The sequence below is a fragment of the Necator americanus genome, chromosome I (assembly GCF_031761385.1).
Source record: "Necator americanus strain Aroian chromosome I, whole genome shotgun sequence".
Taxonomy (NCBI): domain Eukaryota; kingdom Metazoa; phylum Nematoda; class Chromadorea; order Rhabditida; family Ancylostomatidae; genus Necator; species Necator americanus.
Window position 1 is genome coordinate 15,140,548 of NC_087371.1, and position 14,631 is coordinate 15,155,178.

General features: G+C 41.8%; 3 protein-coding genes across 7 annotated transcripts; 2 read left to right on the forward strand and 1 right to left on the reverse strand.

Annotated features, from left to right (window-relative positions):
* Positions 1–57: 57 nt before the first annotated feature.
* Positions 58–6,256, reverse strand: RB195_005612 (uncharacterized protein; the record flags this gene model as incomplete). 2 transcript variants are annotated; one of them, XM_064178217.1, is made up of 9 exons in its annotated part: positions 58–251; positions 616–1,438; positions 1,970–2,518; positions 2,596–2,709; positions 2,776–2,904; positions 4,269–4,582; positions 4,660–4,877; positions 4,947–5,161; positions 6,209–6,256. In XM_064178217.1, 9 exons carry the CDS (start codon positions 6,254–6,256, stop codon positions 58–60), a joined length of 2,604 nt encoding a protein of 867 aa, XP_064035288.1. The 2 variants fall into 2 exon arrangements, with proteins under 2 accessions (XP_064035288.1, XP_013298938.1); XM_013443484.2 differs by lacking the exon at positions 6,209–6,256 and adding an exon at positions 5,328–5,330.
* Positions 6,257–7,388: 1,132 nt separating this feature from the next.
* RB195_005613 (uncharacterized protein) lies at positions 7,389–12,347 on the forward strand (the record flags this gene model as incomplete). 3 transcript variants are annotated; one of them, XM_064178220.1, is made up of 20 exons in its annotated part: positions 7,389–7,661; positions 7,728–7,807; positions 7,867–7,913; positions 8,007–8,169; positions 8,241–8,406; positions 8,459–8,557; positions 8,659–8,697; positions 8,758–8,796; positions 8,980–9,080; positions 9,510–9,562; positions 9,822–9,969; positions 10,405–10,537; positions 10,591–10,825; positions 10,927–11,014; positions 11,225–11,334; positions 11,388–11,499; positions 11,590–11,776; positions 11,904–12,072; positions 12,142–12,245; positions 12,312–12,347. In XM_064178220.1, the coding sequence occupies 20 exons, from the start codon at positions 7,389–7,391 to the stop codon at positions 12,345–12,347; spliced, it is 2,382 nt and encodes a 793-aa protein (XP_064035289.1). The 3 variants fall into 3 exon arrangements, with proteins under 3 accessions (XP_064035289.1, XP_064035290.1, XP_064035291.1); XM_064178219.1 differs by having other exon boundaries at positions 9,822–9,963; XM_064178218.1 differs by lacking the exon at positions 12,312–12,347 and having other exon boundaries at positions 12,142–12,278.
* Positions 12,348–12,584: 237 nt separating this feature from the next.
* RB195_005614 (uncharacterized protein) lies at positions 12,585–14,027 on the forward strand (the record flags this gene model as incomplete). Of its 2 annotated transcripts, XM_064178222.1 has the most annotated exons (6): positions 12,585–12,663; positions 12,732–12,788; positions 13,226–13,354; positions 13,676–13,782; positions 13,832–13,908; positions 13,976–14,027. In XM_064178222.1, 6 exons carry the CDS (start codon positions 12,585–12,587, stop codon positions 14,025–14,027), a joined length of 501 nt encoding a protein of 166 aa, XP_064035292.1. The 2 variants fall into 2 exon arrangements, with proteins under 2 accessions (XP_064035292.1, XP_064035293.1); XM_064178223.1 differs by lacking the exon at positions 12,585–12,663 and having other exon boundaries at positions 12,734–12,788.
* Between the last annotated feature and the right edge of the window lie 604 nt (positions 14,028–14,631).

Below are 14,631 nucleotides of genomic sequence, written 5' to 3' on the forward strand. Positions count from 1 at the left end.
CGATCAACAACCGTTTTTATTAGATAACTTCGGTAACAACAAGCCGGAACAATAGATTTACAGTTTGTCAAGGTAGTTGTCAAGAGCAGGCACGCCCTCCTTGAGTCCTTTACGTTTCCTGGTCTCAACAACGACTTGGTTCGGCTTAGTTCCAGCTTCGAGTGGGTCACCAGGAAGAACTTGCCAGTGATCGAATACGCATTGAGGGAAGGCCTGTCCACCGGTATTCGAGCGAAGATCGGCAGTGAAACCTAGAAAAAAATTTGGTAGAGTCGGATGTGAGAAGTGAAAATTGCACGGATTATTTTTGCTGAGTTCGCTAATACTCAGTGAAGCAAGGAGCCTTGAGAGATATTATCTTCAAATAACTTCTACTACTTCATTTATCAACTAGAATCTACCTTAGAGAGAAAGGAAACTACATTTTAGATACACAGTGGTGAAGGACTAACATAACACACACTCGAAGCAGCTACTGGTGTTCAAGAACAAAAATCAACTTTCCTGTTAATACCTGAAACATCTCAACTTTCTCTTTAACAAAAACCTAAGCAACACTTCTAATCTAACGACTGGTTCTTTTTAACACTGTATGAACCAAAAAGTGGAAATTACCGAAGGACTCGTTGACAGGAAGATAAGCCTTGACGACGAACATGGGAGTTCCAGCAACTTGGGATTCTTCAAAGACGTGTCCTCTTCTACGGTTGAGCACACCGTAAATACCACCAACGGCGACTTCAGGGCATTGAATTTCAACAAGATACACCGGTTCCAAAAGACGAGGAGCGGCAGTGAGAACTGAGGCGTAGATGACACGACGAGCAGTTGGAATGATTTGACCACCACCTCTGTGGATTGCATCAGCATGGAGTGTCACATCGTGGATATCGAAGCGGATTCCACGCATGTGTTCGTCGCACAACACTCCTTCTCTGGTAGCCCATTGGAAACCTGCGACGACTGAGTCCTTGATTTCGTTCAAGTACTGCACTCCCTTGGTGATATCAACAAGAATGTTAGGACCAGTTCCATCAGGGCCGAAGCACCAGATCTTACGAGCTTCAGTAACGTCGTAGTCGTACTTCTCAGCCAGGATCTTGGCACGAGCCTTGAACTCATCACGAGCGTTTACAGTTCCGTTCTCGATATCGTCGGCTAGACCATCGGGCATAGGTTTGGCGGTGGCATGAAGACGGTTGTGCTTGTTGGGTGATTTGGACAAGCAGACCTGATTGGATTCTTCTGAAACGGTCTCACGATAAGACACAACAGGATCGGACTTCTTCAGGGGAATACAGGCGTGGTCCTCTTCAAGATCTTTCAAACAGATCTCCAGATGAAGTTCACCAGCTCCCGCGATGATATGCTCTCCAGACTCCTCAAAGATGCACTGCACCATAGGATCGGACTTGGCCAGACGCTTCAATCCTTCTACCTGAAAAAAGTAAGGTCATATTAGGATAGTACAAAGAGATGAAGAACAGAATATTTTTAATTTCAGGTGGAGTATTCGTACAGATGTTGGGAGACTACGGAGAGGGGGGTGTTCCGTCCATTTTTCCTAATTGCCGTAAAAAACGGCCGGAAGATATTCGTTTTGGCGCACCATTTTGTACAAGATGTTCGATTGGAGCGCGCAAGTCTTGTGCGGCGCCGCATATTCCGGGCCGTTTTTTTACAGCAATTAGCAAGAAATGGACGGAATCACCTCCCTCTCCGTAGTCTCCCATCCCGTATACGAATACTCCACCTGAAATCTGCACCACCTCAGATTCGTGGGGTGATGCCTTTAACTGGGAATTCGATATTTCCAAAACATAATCATCAAAAAATCTACTCGTTCAAACACGTTATCTATCATCGTTCACCGATTTTTCTTTCTCAAATGAAAGTATTTAGTCCGCAGTTCGGTGGTAAATTTGAAAATCAGACATAATTCACGAAAAAAAGAAACGCAAAAACCCACCAATTTGGGCAAGTCAGCGGGGTTCTTAGCTTCGACAGCAACGCGGACGACTGGTGAGACAGAGAATTTCATCACACGCATGTTGTGCGCATCCTTGTAAGTAGTGATGGTTCCACCTTTAACGAGGTATTGGTCAACGCCAACAAGACCAGCGATATTTCCAGACGGGATATCCTCGATGGGCTCGATGTAGCGACCCATCATAAGGATTGTTCGTTGAATAGTCTTCTCGTACAGGTCTTCTTTCTTTCCGGGCACATAGTTGGGTCCTTGAATGCGGGCCTTCATACCAGTGGCCACTTTTCCGGAGAAAACTCGTCCGAAAGCGTAGAAACGTCCCTTGTCGGAAGTCGGTACCATCTTCGACACGTACATCATGAGAGGTCCGTTGGGGTCGCAGTTCTTGATTGCAACAGCAGCCTCGTCATCGTGAGGTCCCTCGTACAGCATTTCCATTCTATACCTTTGAGCTGTTACCGGAGAGGGTAGATGGATACAAATCATTTGAAGCATAGTGTCTCCGGCTGGCAGCCACTTCCTCATGAACACCTTAATTAGAAAGCTCCGTGAAGTTCTAACTACCGAGGGAAATACGACAAAAAGACAAACAATGTTGGATACCAAACCTTCATAAGAGGTTTGCCCTCAAGATCCTTCTCATCGTGAGCGAGCTTGATGCCAAGCTTAACAACAAGATCGTCGACCTGGTCCTTCTTCACGTTCATGATAGCATCGAACACCTAAACGAATAGAATGCAATTATTTCTACTGTGAGGTTGATCTTCGACGAGCAAAGCGGAAGATACCTTGAAGATAGGATCCAACACAAACTGGCAGAAACCTCGTCTTGAACCTTCGGTTTGACTAGAGCTCCACTTCTTTGTCTTCAGGTCGAAGAATCGATCACCCCACAGGTTCTTCATCAATTTGTCGACCTGAAAAAACGACACTAACCCAAATTTCAGGTATCAAAACCCCTGTAGATTGAAGCTCTGGGGCATTGGCATGAACAAACAGTAACCTGAAAAAGGAAATGAATAAAACGGATTTGCGCAGATTTTCATACAACAGACTAGTTTGTTAGCTGTCAATAATTACTCGTTGTTTAACAGGAAAAAATGCAAAATTATCTATTCCGCAAACAAAACTACGAATTTCTGATATGAGTTTGAGTGAAAGGTAGGTCTATTTGAGTTTGATCCGATACATAGGCTTGGATGCAAATGAAACAGTTTGATATTCAGAAGTAGCACAGTTACGCTACACAAGCTACTGGTAGAGATTTTTTGTCTTTAGGTAAGCTGGAACTTAAAGGTATCACTCCTCGAATCTGAGGTGGTACGGATTTCAGGTGGAGTATTCGTATGCGGGATAGTAGATTATGGAGAAGGGGTGATTCCGTCCATTTCCTCCTAATTACCGTAAAAAAACGGCCCGGAAGATACGGCCTCGCGTGTTATGTTCACTATTTTCTACAAGGAGTTCGACTGAAGCGGGCCAGCCTTATGCACGCGCAGCATCTTCGGGGCCGTTTTTTACAGCAATTAGGAAGAAATGGACGGAATCACCCCCTCTCCTTAATCTACGATCCCGTATATGAATACTCCACCTGAAATCCATCCCACCTCAGATTCGTGGGGTGATGCCTTTAAGAATCGTCGCTGGTATCGTTTGTCGCGTGGTCGCAACACACTCATTTTCTATGTTATCAACGCCTACTTATGAGATTTTTTCTAGACAATTTGAGTCGGAAGTAGGGAGTAATGAACCCCCATTTTCTGTGTTGCAAAAAATCACTTCCACTGAATATGCAACACATTGCTGTTGTTATCTTCTATTATTGTTTTGGAATTACGAAAGAATCAGAGGTGAATCTAATGTTTTGACAACTGCACAGCATATAGAAATCTCTCAATTCAATATCCAGTACTCGCAGAGAGACAATCGATTTCGATCCGCACGCATCAAGTACACCGTCCGTTCAATAAGCAAAAAGAAGAAAATCGCCTTGTAGGTTCATTGAACATTTTACAGACTGCAGCGAACTGCAGAATCACAGACTTAAAAAATATTTCAACCACATCACTGCTAGAACAGAAAAAGCGCATTTGAAAGGTAGCGCAAGACCCGCAGAATAATGGATTTCGTAGTCACATACAGAGTAATATCCCACAGAGTAACCATATAAAGATGCACCACCCTAACTTTCTTTCAATCATAGCGTGTCGTGCCCCGTTTGACGTTCATTAACCCCAGATCTTGAAACTGAAAGTAACTCGCAACCAATAAGGGCTCCAACCTGGACTCCGAACTTGTCAGCGTACATCTCAGCAAACTGTTTGAGAGTGAACGCCCATCCGTGAAGACCAGAACCGAACCCAACGTTTCCTACAGATGGGTCGACCATGATTGCTCCCATCGGTCCATCGTCGTCACCGTAGGTGGCAATGATAACGTTGATGTTTTCTACGATACGTTGGAAGGTCTGGAATAATTCTTCAGCTCCTAATTGTAATTCAAGAAGAGCACGATCCATCTTGTTCATGAACAGAATGGGCTTGATACGCTCTGCAATTGCCTGACGAAGTACGGTTTCGGTTTGGACACACACTCCTGCAAACAAAAAAAAATGTTGGATTTCGCAATCCATCCATGGTTCTTATTTCACAACATTATGATTCCAGACTAACCGGAAACGCAATCGACCACAACCAACGCTCCATCGGTAACACGAAGAGCTGCAGTTACTTCGGAAGAGAAGTCAACGTGACCAGGAGAATCGATCAAGTTGATAAGGAAACCGTTGAATTTTTGCTTCTTTCCGTCAATCTCGTTGAGCTCAACTTGATTATCGCCCTTGATGAAGTTCAGATCTTTCTCATCGAGTTCGAAGAACATAGAAATAGCGCTGGAAATAAAGTAAAAATAGAACAATGTCAACATTATAAAAAGCGCAGTGACGCTGTCAACGACGTACGTGGACTTGATGGTGATACATCGCTCCTGCTCGTCTTTTCGGGTGTCAGTAAAGCGAGTCTCTCCAGCTTTGGCTCCGGCAATGATACCAGCTTTTGAGACTAGTGAGTCAGTGAGGGTGGATTTTCCATGGTCGACGTGGGCGATAACGGACATGTTGCGAATATTTTTTTTGCGATCCATAAGAGCACGGATCTCATCGATAGTGAAGTTCACCTTAATTGAATGAGAGGTTAGTTGAAAAACAAAAGAGAAAAACAAAAATGAAAGCGGTTAAGGATAAGAAGGAAGGGATAAGGCTTAGGACGCCATACAAGAACCTCCAGGAAATAAACAGATCCTGTAACGGATGCATCACAGCAAGGATATGTTAAAGTCTTACCATTTTTTAAGCTGTTTGTGTTGCTCACGGCAACTTCCTTGACGAACTTAACAAGGGCCCACAACCGCACAAGCGAGGCGGCGATCAAGTAGTGGAGCTGCGATGGAATGCGATTCTTGTCACGACGAACTGCACCCCGTTAAGTGTGGCGATACGCAGCGACTACGGTAGGCGCCAGATTTAAACGGATTGGCATTGCGCCAAACTGTCCCGCACCGGGTCCCAAGAGTGCACTTTGTTGGGCCGCCTTGCGGAACGTTGTACAATGCTGTGTTTGCCTCCTTTTTTCTTTCTTTTGGTTTTGAATTAGGTTATGCTCATGTCGAGTGTGGGCTTTGCGTAGTTCAACATACAGTCCTCGGGAGCTGAGATTGCAGTTGTGGTGATTTGGGTGATGGTCATGGTAGTTTGCTGTGCTTCTGTAACGTTCACCGAATAGTGACAGAGAAAAGAACATCCTGCGGATGTGATGACTTCTCCTAGATCAACTCGGTGGAGGGGGCATATTTGTTGGCAATTTCGAAAATTGGTATGTTACAAAGACCGGCTGCGCTTTTTCTGTTTCATTTTCCTGAGACATTAAGCAGTCAGCTAGCGAAACATTGCCCCGAAATCGAAATAAAGATTGCCGTCAATCGGGAGATATATGTACGGACCACACAGAACTCCTTTTGATTGAAAAGGTAGGGAATTCCTTCAGAAGCTGTACTAAGAACCTTAATTGATTTCTTTGAAGCGTAGAAGCGGGTTGAACCTGATCTTTTCATTTTTTTTCTTCCATGACCACTCATTACTGCTTTGAGATTCTCACACAAAAGCAGTAGCTGCTTGCGAATAGATGACCCAGTGAGTTAACCTAGGAGGACTGTGGTTGAACAAACGTTGTGCTGCTTATTGCTGTCTGTTAGGACGAAAATCTTGATTTCCATGTTTCGATTGCAACTCAGAACCGATGAGCCGATGTCCTCAAGCAGGTTTCGAGTAAATTCTGCGATTTCCCTCATTATTCTTTAACGTTCCAGAGGTGCCCAAATTGTTGTTCTGCCATGTCTCTGCATTAATTTGAACAGCGCAGTACCAGCACCGAAATTTTGCTTGCAAGAGTTCGTTTCATTTGAATAACCACTGCAACAAACATTTTGATTGGAGGCAATGAACAGAGGAAGCATGTTGGACAAAGTAAGTACATCAATCGTTCGCAGATCCCAATCACTCAGTAAAACATATGGGTCGGGCACAACATGGCCTATAAGCAACAAAACGGACCGCACTACGATATTTTAAAAGTACGATGCATACCTTTGTGTGTCCGTTGTTTTCACATATTCGTACAAAATAACCAAGTCAATTCCGTTTAAATACAAATTTTCGCCGGGTCATCCTCCTAGACCCAGCGAAAGGTGTCTTATTTAAATGATTATATGTTAGATAAATGTTTACTTGTGGTGCAAGCAAACTCTTTTAAGATTAATGAGAGCAGGAGAATGATAAGACCCGCAACAAAAAGATAAGACCGGTTCCGCTAGAAGCTTCTTGTGTTCACTGTGCGCATGTCAGCACTACACTAGCAGAAATTTAGTAGTTTATAAGATTTATTTCATCAATGACCGAATTATGTCCTATGCTCCAGGAATTGACCTTACTTTTGATTTGCATTTGAATGATTCCTTCATCTGTTCTCCATCCTATGCCTTTAAAATGTAGAATTTTTTTTAGAATGTAATGTGTAGTTATTTCAAAACGACAGCACGACAGTTGCGCAAGTGGCTGGGATCGTGTAGGGATCCTCGCTACCGCCACCCATCTCTGCAGTTCGCCATGTTCCCACCTCGATTCCAACCGCTGTCTTCACCGCACCGCTTCGAGCGGAGTCGCTTGCGCAACTGCCGTGCTGTCGTTTTGAAATAACTATACATTACATTCTAAAAGCGAATGTTATGTAATTGTTGTTGCTCGTCAGTGTATGTAAAGTCTTCGTATATGTATATGTTTTCTTCTGCTTTTTATTTCATTCTTTTTCTTCCCGTTGTTAAACTACTAAAAGTAGGTTTTGGTCTTAGAATGGAAGTCGAATGCGACGGATCTGCGCACGATGACACGGCAGATTCTCAAGCGTCTCAAACATCGACCAATTCGACCTCCTCATTAGCTATACAGTTCTCGGCTGAGGATTTGCAGGAGAACAATTCTGACGTTCTGCCTCCTGCATGCACCGAAACGGTGAGGAACGAAGGGAAAGCAAGAAGGTTGAATCGACGATTGGCCCTTGCAAATTTGCAACTTCCAAAGCTCACAGCAAAACAAAGCTGCGTTGTTGACCTGTGTACCGAGGAGGTTAGGAAATCATTTTAGTTTTCTTTCCCATTCTGCTAATCTGCGAGGCCCATAGGTTTATTCAAGGACAGAGCTGAAGAAATTGCATGGTTGAAGAAGAGATTTCCCGGTATTAAAACAGATGCAGCGAAATCGGAGCAGAAGGCGTGAGTTGTGCTTTTAGGTGCCGTGTATGCATACACGCTTAACTTTCTTAAATTTGCAGAAAATCTTGTAAAGGACAAAGTTCTTCAAGAAATTTACCGCCTAGCGGTAAGTTATTACACATTACTGTCTGCCCAATTTCTCAACTAAAATATGGATAATCATTAATTGGAGGACCTTAACAAGTGTTAGACGCTTTAGTTGCCAGTCAAAAAATTCTAAAACAAGCCCTCGAAAAGAAGCTGGCCGAAAGAAGGAGGATTGGATTGGCAAAACGAAAGGAACTGTATATGGAGGATAACGAAGATCTTTTAGATGAAGAAGAGGAGGAGCCTGGCACAAAAAAGTCGTTGAAGGAAGAGAAGTCCGTTCTGACATCATATTTTTTCTTTATGAAAACAGTACTCAGGTGTTCCCATTACTTGAGTGCTTCAGGCGTGTGAGGAAACCTCTTTGTAGCGATGAAGACAGTGAAGAAGATGAGGACTACAATGGCGACGATGAAGAAGAAGAAAAAGGGGAAAGCAAATCGGATAGTTCAGCAAGTGGCACTGAAGACGGTGAAGAGGAAGGCAAAGGGGAAGAGACATTTGATAAAAGGGTAAGTTTGTTGATACGTGCGCATAGATACATTTCTGAGTCTCTTTCTGTAGCCGGATGGTATTGGGGAGGACTTGCCGGAATCTGTTGACTTGTTTGATGGCGCTTCAACTGCTGGCAGTTCAATCAAAGATAGCGATAAGTTACATCAAGTATGCTTTTCTGTTCCAGTTTGCAATATGGAAAGTAGATATATAACTGGCCTTTTGACTACAGAAATATAGGTAAATGTTGCTAATATTTTTGTTTTCAGGGGGATAATGGAACTAACAAGGTGCATCATGACGTTGAGGTATGATTTGCTGATTATATCTTGAAATACTTACTTAGAAACTAGTTGACTTTTGTTTAGGTCAATCCAACTTCGGGAACGATACTTCATCCCGTAGAGGTAGGTTTTATTAGACTTGTTTAATAACATTAACACCTACAGCAGGCAAGAGACCTAAAACGCGCCTTTTTTTCGTCGCTTTGTCCGAGTTTGTTCTGTTTTCTGCTGAAGAATACTTGTGTTTGTTGCTCGCCGAGAAGTGCTGGATGACGAGTCAAGCAGGAAAATCTCGAAGATCTTTAGAGTCTCAACCTAATGTTGGACGAAGACTTCGACTCACAATCTACTCCTAACATGACTCAACCTACATTCCCTAATTCGCTTTCGCAGTGGTTCGGTGATAAGTTGGTTTCCCGCTTATTTCGAATTATCCCAATGTATTCTTGAAGGCAATGTCCGTACAAAACTTTTGAGGAAGAGTTCTCATCACGTCTTGACAGCGTAATCTCTAAGCAGTAATCCTAGTGTTTCAGCGAGTAGCAGTCCTAAACAGCAGTTCAGATACTGCTATTCCGCCAAAGATGAAGTCGTGGTCCTGTCCAAAATTCGCAGCTGCTGTGTTTTGTACTGCTGTTGCATTTTGGATGGTTTAACTAACTTTAATGCGTCCTCCATACCTCTGGATTATAAATTCAAATTTACTCATTCATGCATCAGCATTCGACAAGATTGATGACAACTCAGATTCAAACATTTTGTTCCGACAGAGCCTTCGTACCTGTAGTTAGTGAATTTTTTTCATGAACGATATAAATTCTAAGAAATCTCTCTAGGCTTTCGCAAGAAAAAAGCAGTCAAGAAGTACCGGCTAGTTTGGAGGCCCCTGGTTGGTGTTTTACTAATCTTTCTTGTTTTGCTGAGTGTACATGTCGTAGATGCGGTGACGAACGTTGTTTTTTCACCAATAAAACTATCGCTTTGCGGTGCAGTCGCGAATGAAAAAAGCTGCTTTGTCAGGGAAGTCTGGAAGCTATTCACTGCAGTCGCTTTCAAGTTGTTCTGTTTAGACTCGACACCAAAAACACATTAATGCTATAGTGAACTCTCACTTATATGATCTGAGGAAAAATCTGACACATTTTCAGAATTTGTCAACATTGGGACCTTCGGCGATATGGATCCCTTTAAAGATTCGTGCGAGGATGACATGTTAATGCTTTGCTCCGGCAGATTTGATACTCAAAATCTAACAAAGCCAACTGTAGAGCCTCTAGGAGAGGTCGTAAGGTCAAGGTTTGTGTTCTTTATGAAATGTCACAATACAATGAATAATTGAAAGATTGGGTAGCAAAATGAAGGTTAATTTTGGGGTTCATTGCGAAAAAATTTGGTAGTGGAATATTAAGGAATTATTTCAGTTGTAGCATAATTTCAATAATTTCACTGGGAAGTGGTGTTGAAATCGGACGATTCATTCAAACACAAGATTTATGCCGTAGATTTCCTAATAGTGTGCCGAAAAGTGAACCTTTTCAAAAAAAAAAAATCAGTACGGCTTTGGACGTGGTGATTTTCGTCGATGTTTTTCTCGTTACCAGTGACACCTTAACTATTGTTCCTATCCTAAACCTATATTCCTGAATTCCTGGATGGAATGAAAATAGTTATCTCTTCAGTTTTTTTAATATTCGACACATCAAGGTATTCTTATTCTACTCATATTTTTAGTAGTTCACCTGAGGATGAGGAGGTAGTCCATGCAACACAAAAACGAAAGCGAAAAGTCATTGTATCTGATGATGAGGATGATGCACATCCTCCTGCTTCCGCTGAAGAACTTGATGGCATCTTCGAAGAAAATGTAATCTTATAGCACATTTTGTCCAACACCTTGTTCTTCAGCGCCTGTTTTAGATTGCTGACAAAAAAACGCACGAAGAAGATTTGTCCATGGAAAGACCAAATGTTCAGGAAGATTTCACAATTCTCCGGCGCACTATCGTTAACTCTGACAGTGAAGAGAGTGACAAGGAGGAAGAACAAGAGCAGCAGGACGGTCTTTACGGAGAAGAAGAGGAAGGGGAAAAGGAGGAAGAGGAAGAAGAGTTGGACGAAGTAGCACAAGGAAAGGTGAATGACGAGGAGGATGGTTAGTTTTTTGATACTGCATTTCTGCAGGTTGTTGTTAGTTCTTTAGTTGGTTGCTTAGTAGCTGTTAGTTCTTGAACTTTTACTGGTGTTGATTTCTAGGAAGGAACTACATTGAAGAAGAGGCCGATGATTCCGATGAGGAGTTGGCAGTCATTAGGCGACTTGAGAAGAATGAATTCCACAGAAAGTATGTTTCAAATACCAATTGCAGCCTATTGAATCACGTCGGCGTCATTTGCTTCTTTTAACCATTTCCAAAGTAATTTTAGTTTCTTTTTTGAGACTACGCTAAGTGCATTATTTATGTTATCCATCTCATCTTTATTTCATTCTACGAAGTTCTCTTTGGATTTGTTGTCTTCTGTTGTCCAAGAATCAAATTTCCTCCATTTTCCAGAGCAAACCGCGAAAACTGGTTTGATGACGAAGCATCGCTTTCTGGGGACGATGTTGGAAGTGACATTGATGATGACAGAGATGTTGCCAACGAATATGAGGCTGAAGAAGGTTTCTCTTCCTCTTTCTTTCTGTAATTTCTCATCGAATTATATTTTCTGCAGGGGACGCAGACGACGTTCCTGATTCGGAGGCTATCAGACGACAAAACCACAGATTGCTGTTAAAACAGGAAAATGATAGGGAGCATTTGGAGCTTATTAAGTTGCAAGACAGGTAAGGTCCCTCCTACTAAATACTCCCATCATTCTAGTTCTTTTGATCTTAAAAAGTTGTAAATGATGCTGAAGAAGTGGTGGATTTTAGGTTACTGGCCGATGGAGACCTTGCTGGGACAGAAACAAATAGAACGTTCCGATTGAAACTACGCGAAGACGTGACTATAATAGAAGGTGAGGACGCTCAGACAGAAGAGGCAGAAGAAGAAGAGGGTGAAACATCTTCTCAGGCTCACGCACGTAGAGTTAGCGCCATCAAATGGCTGATGGAGCATGTAAGTTTTCTTTGTTGCCTTCTTCATGAAGAAGATTGTTTGTGTTCGATAGATGCTTTCGAAACATCTCTCTGAGTATTTTTGCGCAATTGTGTTGTGCAAGCATGCACTTTCTCTTTTGTTTTAGGAAGAGGAATATAGAAAAATTTGCAACGAGAAAGAAGAAGACGATATATTTGATATTGCTGCACGGTCTGTCCAAATATCATCGGAACTCACAGTAAATGTCGTTCCCAAAGCACCGAGAACTCTTCTAGGACAAGCTGGACTCGCAAATGCCATCAAAGAACTTCCAGGTAGGACTTCTACAAGTAGTTTTTTTTTACTTGGAAAAATTTCATTGTGTCCATTATATCTTCATCTAGGGGCATCTTGTGCCAAGCAGTTATATGTGAATAATGCACCTACTGCGCAGAAGCGACCTCCATCACCTCCTGCATTCCAGCCGCCGAAGAAAAGTCGGAGTAGTGTTAGTGTTTTGAGTGTATTAGAACAAAAGTAGACGACTGTACTAACATTTCCGTGAGAGTTTCAGGTTATTATGCATTTTACCTCTTTTTTACTGCGATAATTACTCATCTAGCATTCACGGTGTATCTGCTGTGGTACAAAATTAACATAGTTCATTCTTTCATTTGTGGTCTCTTTGACATTTGTTTTTTTCCTATGTGCAAACATATGCTCAATTTCAAATGTTTCAATTATTCAACTTATGAATTGGAGATTTCCCATTCTAGGTAATTTTTCATTGGTGTGGATCATTTAACATAGTGAGCTTTTCATTGTCCGATAATCTTTAGCTGTATATATGAGAATAATAAACATAACTATCAATTCTTTGGATTTTATTTCGGTATTTGTGGTGCATTCCTTTGGAGTACAACTTGGTTTTTTTTTTGTGTGTGGAGCGGCAATTCCATTGTTCATTTACTTTTATATGGTTTTCGATGTTAAGGAATGCTTCGGTCATTGTTGAGTTCTGGTCGGCAAATCGGTGATACCATCTTGCAAGGTAAGATGGACAACAATCTGCTCTCCATTTTAGTACAATCGGAGCATTTTTTTTTTTTTTGGGAGATTCGGGAGGGTAGTACATAGATGGATTAGGGAGCTAACTCAGACGTGGTCGGATCATCAACATCGAATTTCGGGTGTTACTCTTAGTGCTGTGCTACACCTCGCAGCGCGTCCGCAAGAGATAGAAATAAGCCTTATAACTCCGTCTGCATAGGTGAATAGGTATCCGCTTAGCGGAAGGATATGCTGTGGGTATCGCTGAAAAAGGTGAAGAAGCAGAAATGCTAGCGAACAATTCTCATTTAAAATGCTACGATAACGGCTGTTATTGGGAAACCAAAGGTGGCTTGTATTTTTGTTGTCATCAGATCTTCCCGATTTTACGAATAGTAGTTTAGTTAGTCCTTTATATGTTTAATTTGTATATTTAAGGCGCTGTGATAAAACGTAGTTTCGCCTCAGTCAGCACCAAGGTAGTCCCTACAAAGGTAGACAAGAGTGCCATAGAAGAGGACGCAGAGAAGCTTGCTACTCATGTCTGCATCAATTATTTTATCCAAGGTTTAATGTTTTCTTCTCGTTTGTTTTCTGTTTTCTTCATCGAAAGTCAAGCGTTTAGATAGCAACTATCAATGATCTAGTTAGTTCTATGAGGAAGTTAAGTGCAGGGAGATTTTTCCAAATATTTTTTCTTCGGTTTTTTTTTGCACAGCTGCAGATATTTGTCTTCGACTTTTTATAGATTGCAGGAAGATAGATGATGTACCATTCTGACAAACAGTAATCGAATAAGAAACTAGTCTGACAGTCATCTCTTGCTTTTTTATTTTTTTAACTTGCAGATATTTGGCTGATGCTGAAGCATTACGGTTTTTTGTATAGGTGAAGAACCAGGCCCAAAAATACTTCCGGACTCTGAGTACCCAGCTTGGTTATTCGAACTCGATTTGCGGGCGCCTCGTCCACTTGAAGATCTCGATCCCGAGAAGGTAGGAGGTCCTTCAGAACTCACTATGCATAACTAGAAGTTCTTGTTAGGATGGATGGTTATACTGGCGAGCGCTACGTATAAGACAGATTGAGCAAAATCGACGCATAGAGAAGTTGAAAACCAGGTCAGTGTTCTTTTTTTATTTAGGTGAATGTAATATGTCAGACGTACATTTGTGACGTCTATTTCAGATTCTTACATTTGCAAAGTAGTCCAAGCATGAAGAAATACAGCAAATTTTAGATGCATTTCCTACCAAAGTGTTAACTAATAGTTTCTTTACTGTTGTTTTAGTTGTTCTTGAAATCTTGTTATACGATCGTGATTGTAATTATGGTAATTCGCCTATATTACTGTGCTTCCTATGTCCATTATGCAGGATTTGTGTACAGGCTTCTAATATTTTAAGTGTGAAGTGTAGCATGTTTTTTTTTAGCATGGGTAATGTAATAAAACAGAAGAAATAGTAATCATCATGTCCCATCACGTTTTTTTTTTGCATTTCTGAGATGATATTGAAAGCTAGTAGAAAGGAAGGAGGAGGTTAACGAGACAAACACAACACCTAGATGAACGGTCAAGCCAGTTCACGAGACCGTTGGAAACATTGGAAATGCTGTCACTTTGATGAAGCCCTATCAATATCAAAACTGAGAAAAGTATTCAAGCAATAACTGTGTTCTCTTGGTTCACCAAGGACAGGATGTCACGATTCTGACTTGTTGGGGGAACCCATGGGAAAAGTTAGAGGTGGAGTTGTAAGATTGCAGGATCAGGGGTGGTTCCGGGCATCTGTCACTAATCTTCGTTAAAAAAGGCTTGAAATGCGCCATTTTTTACGACGATT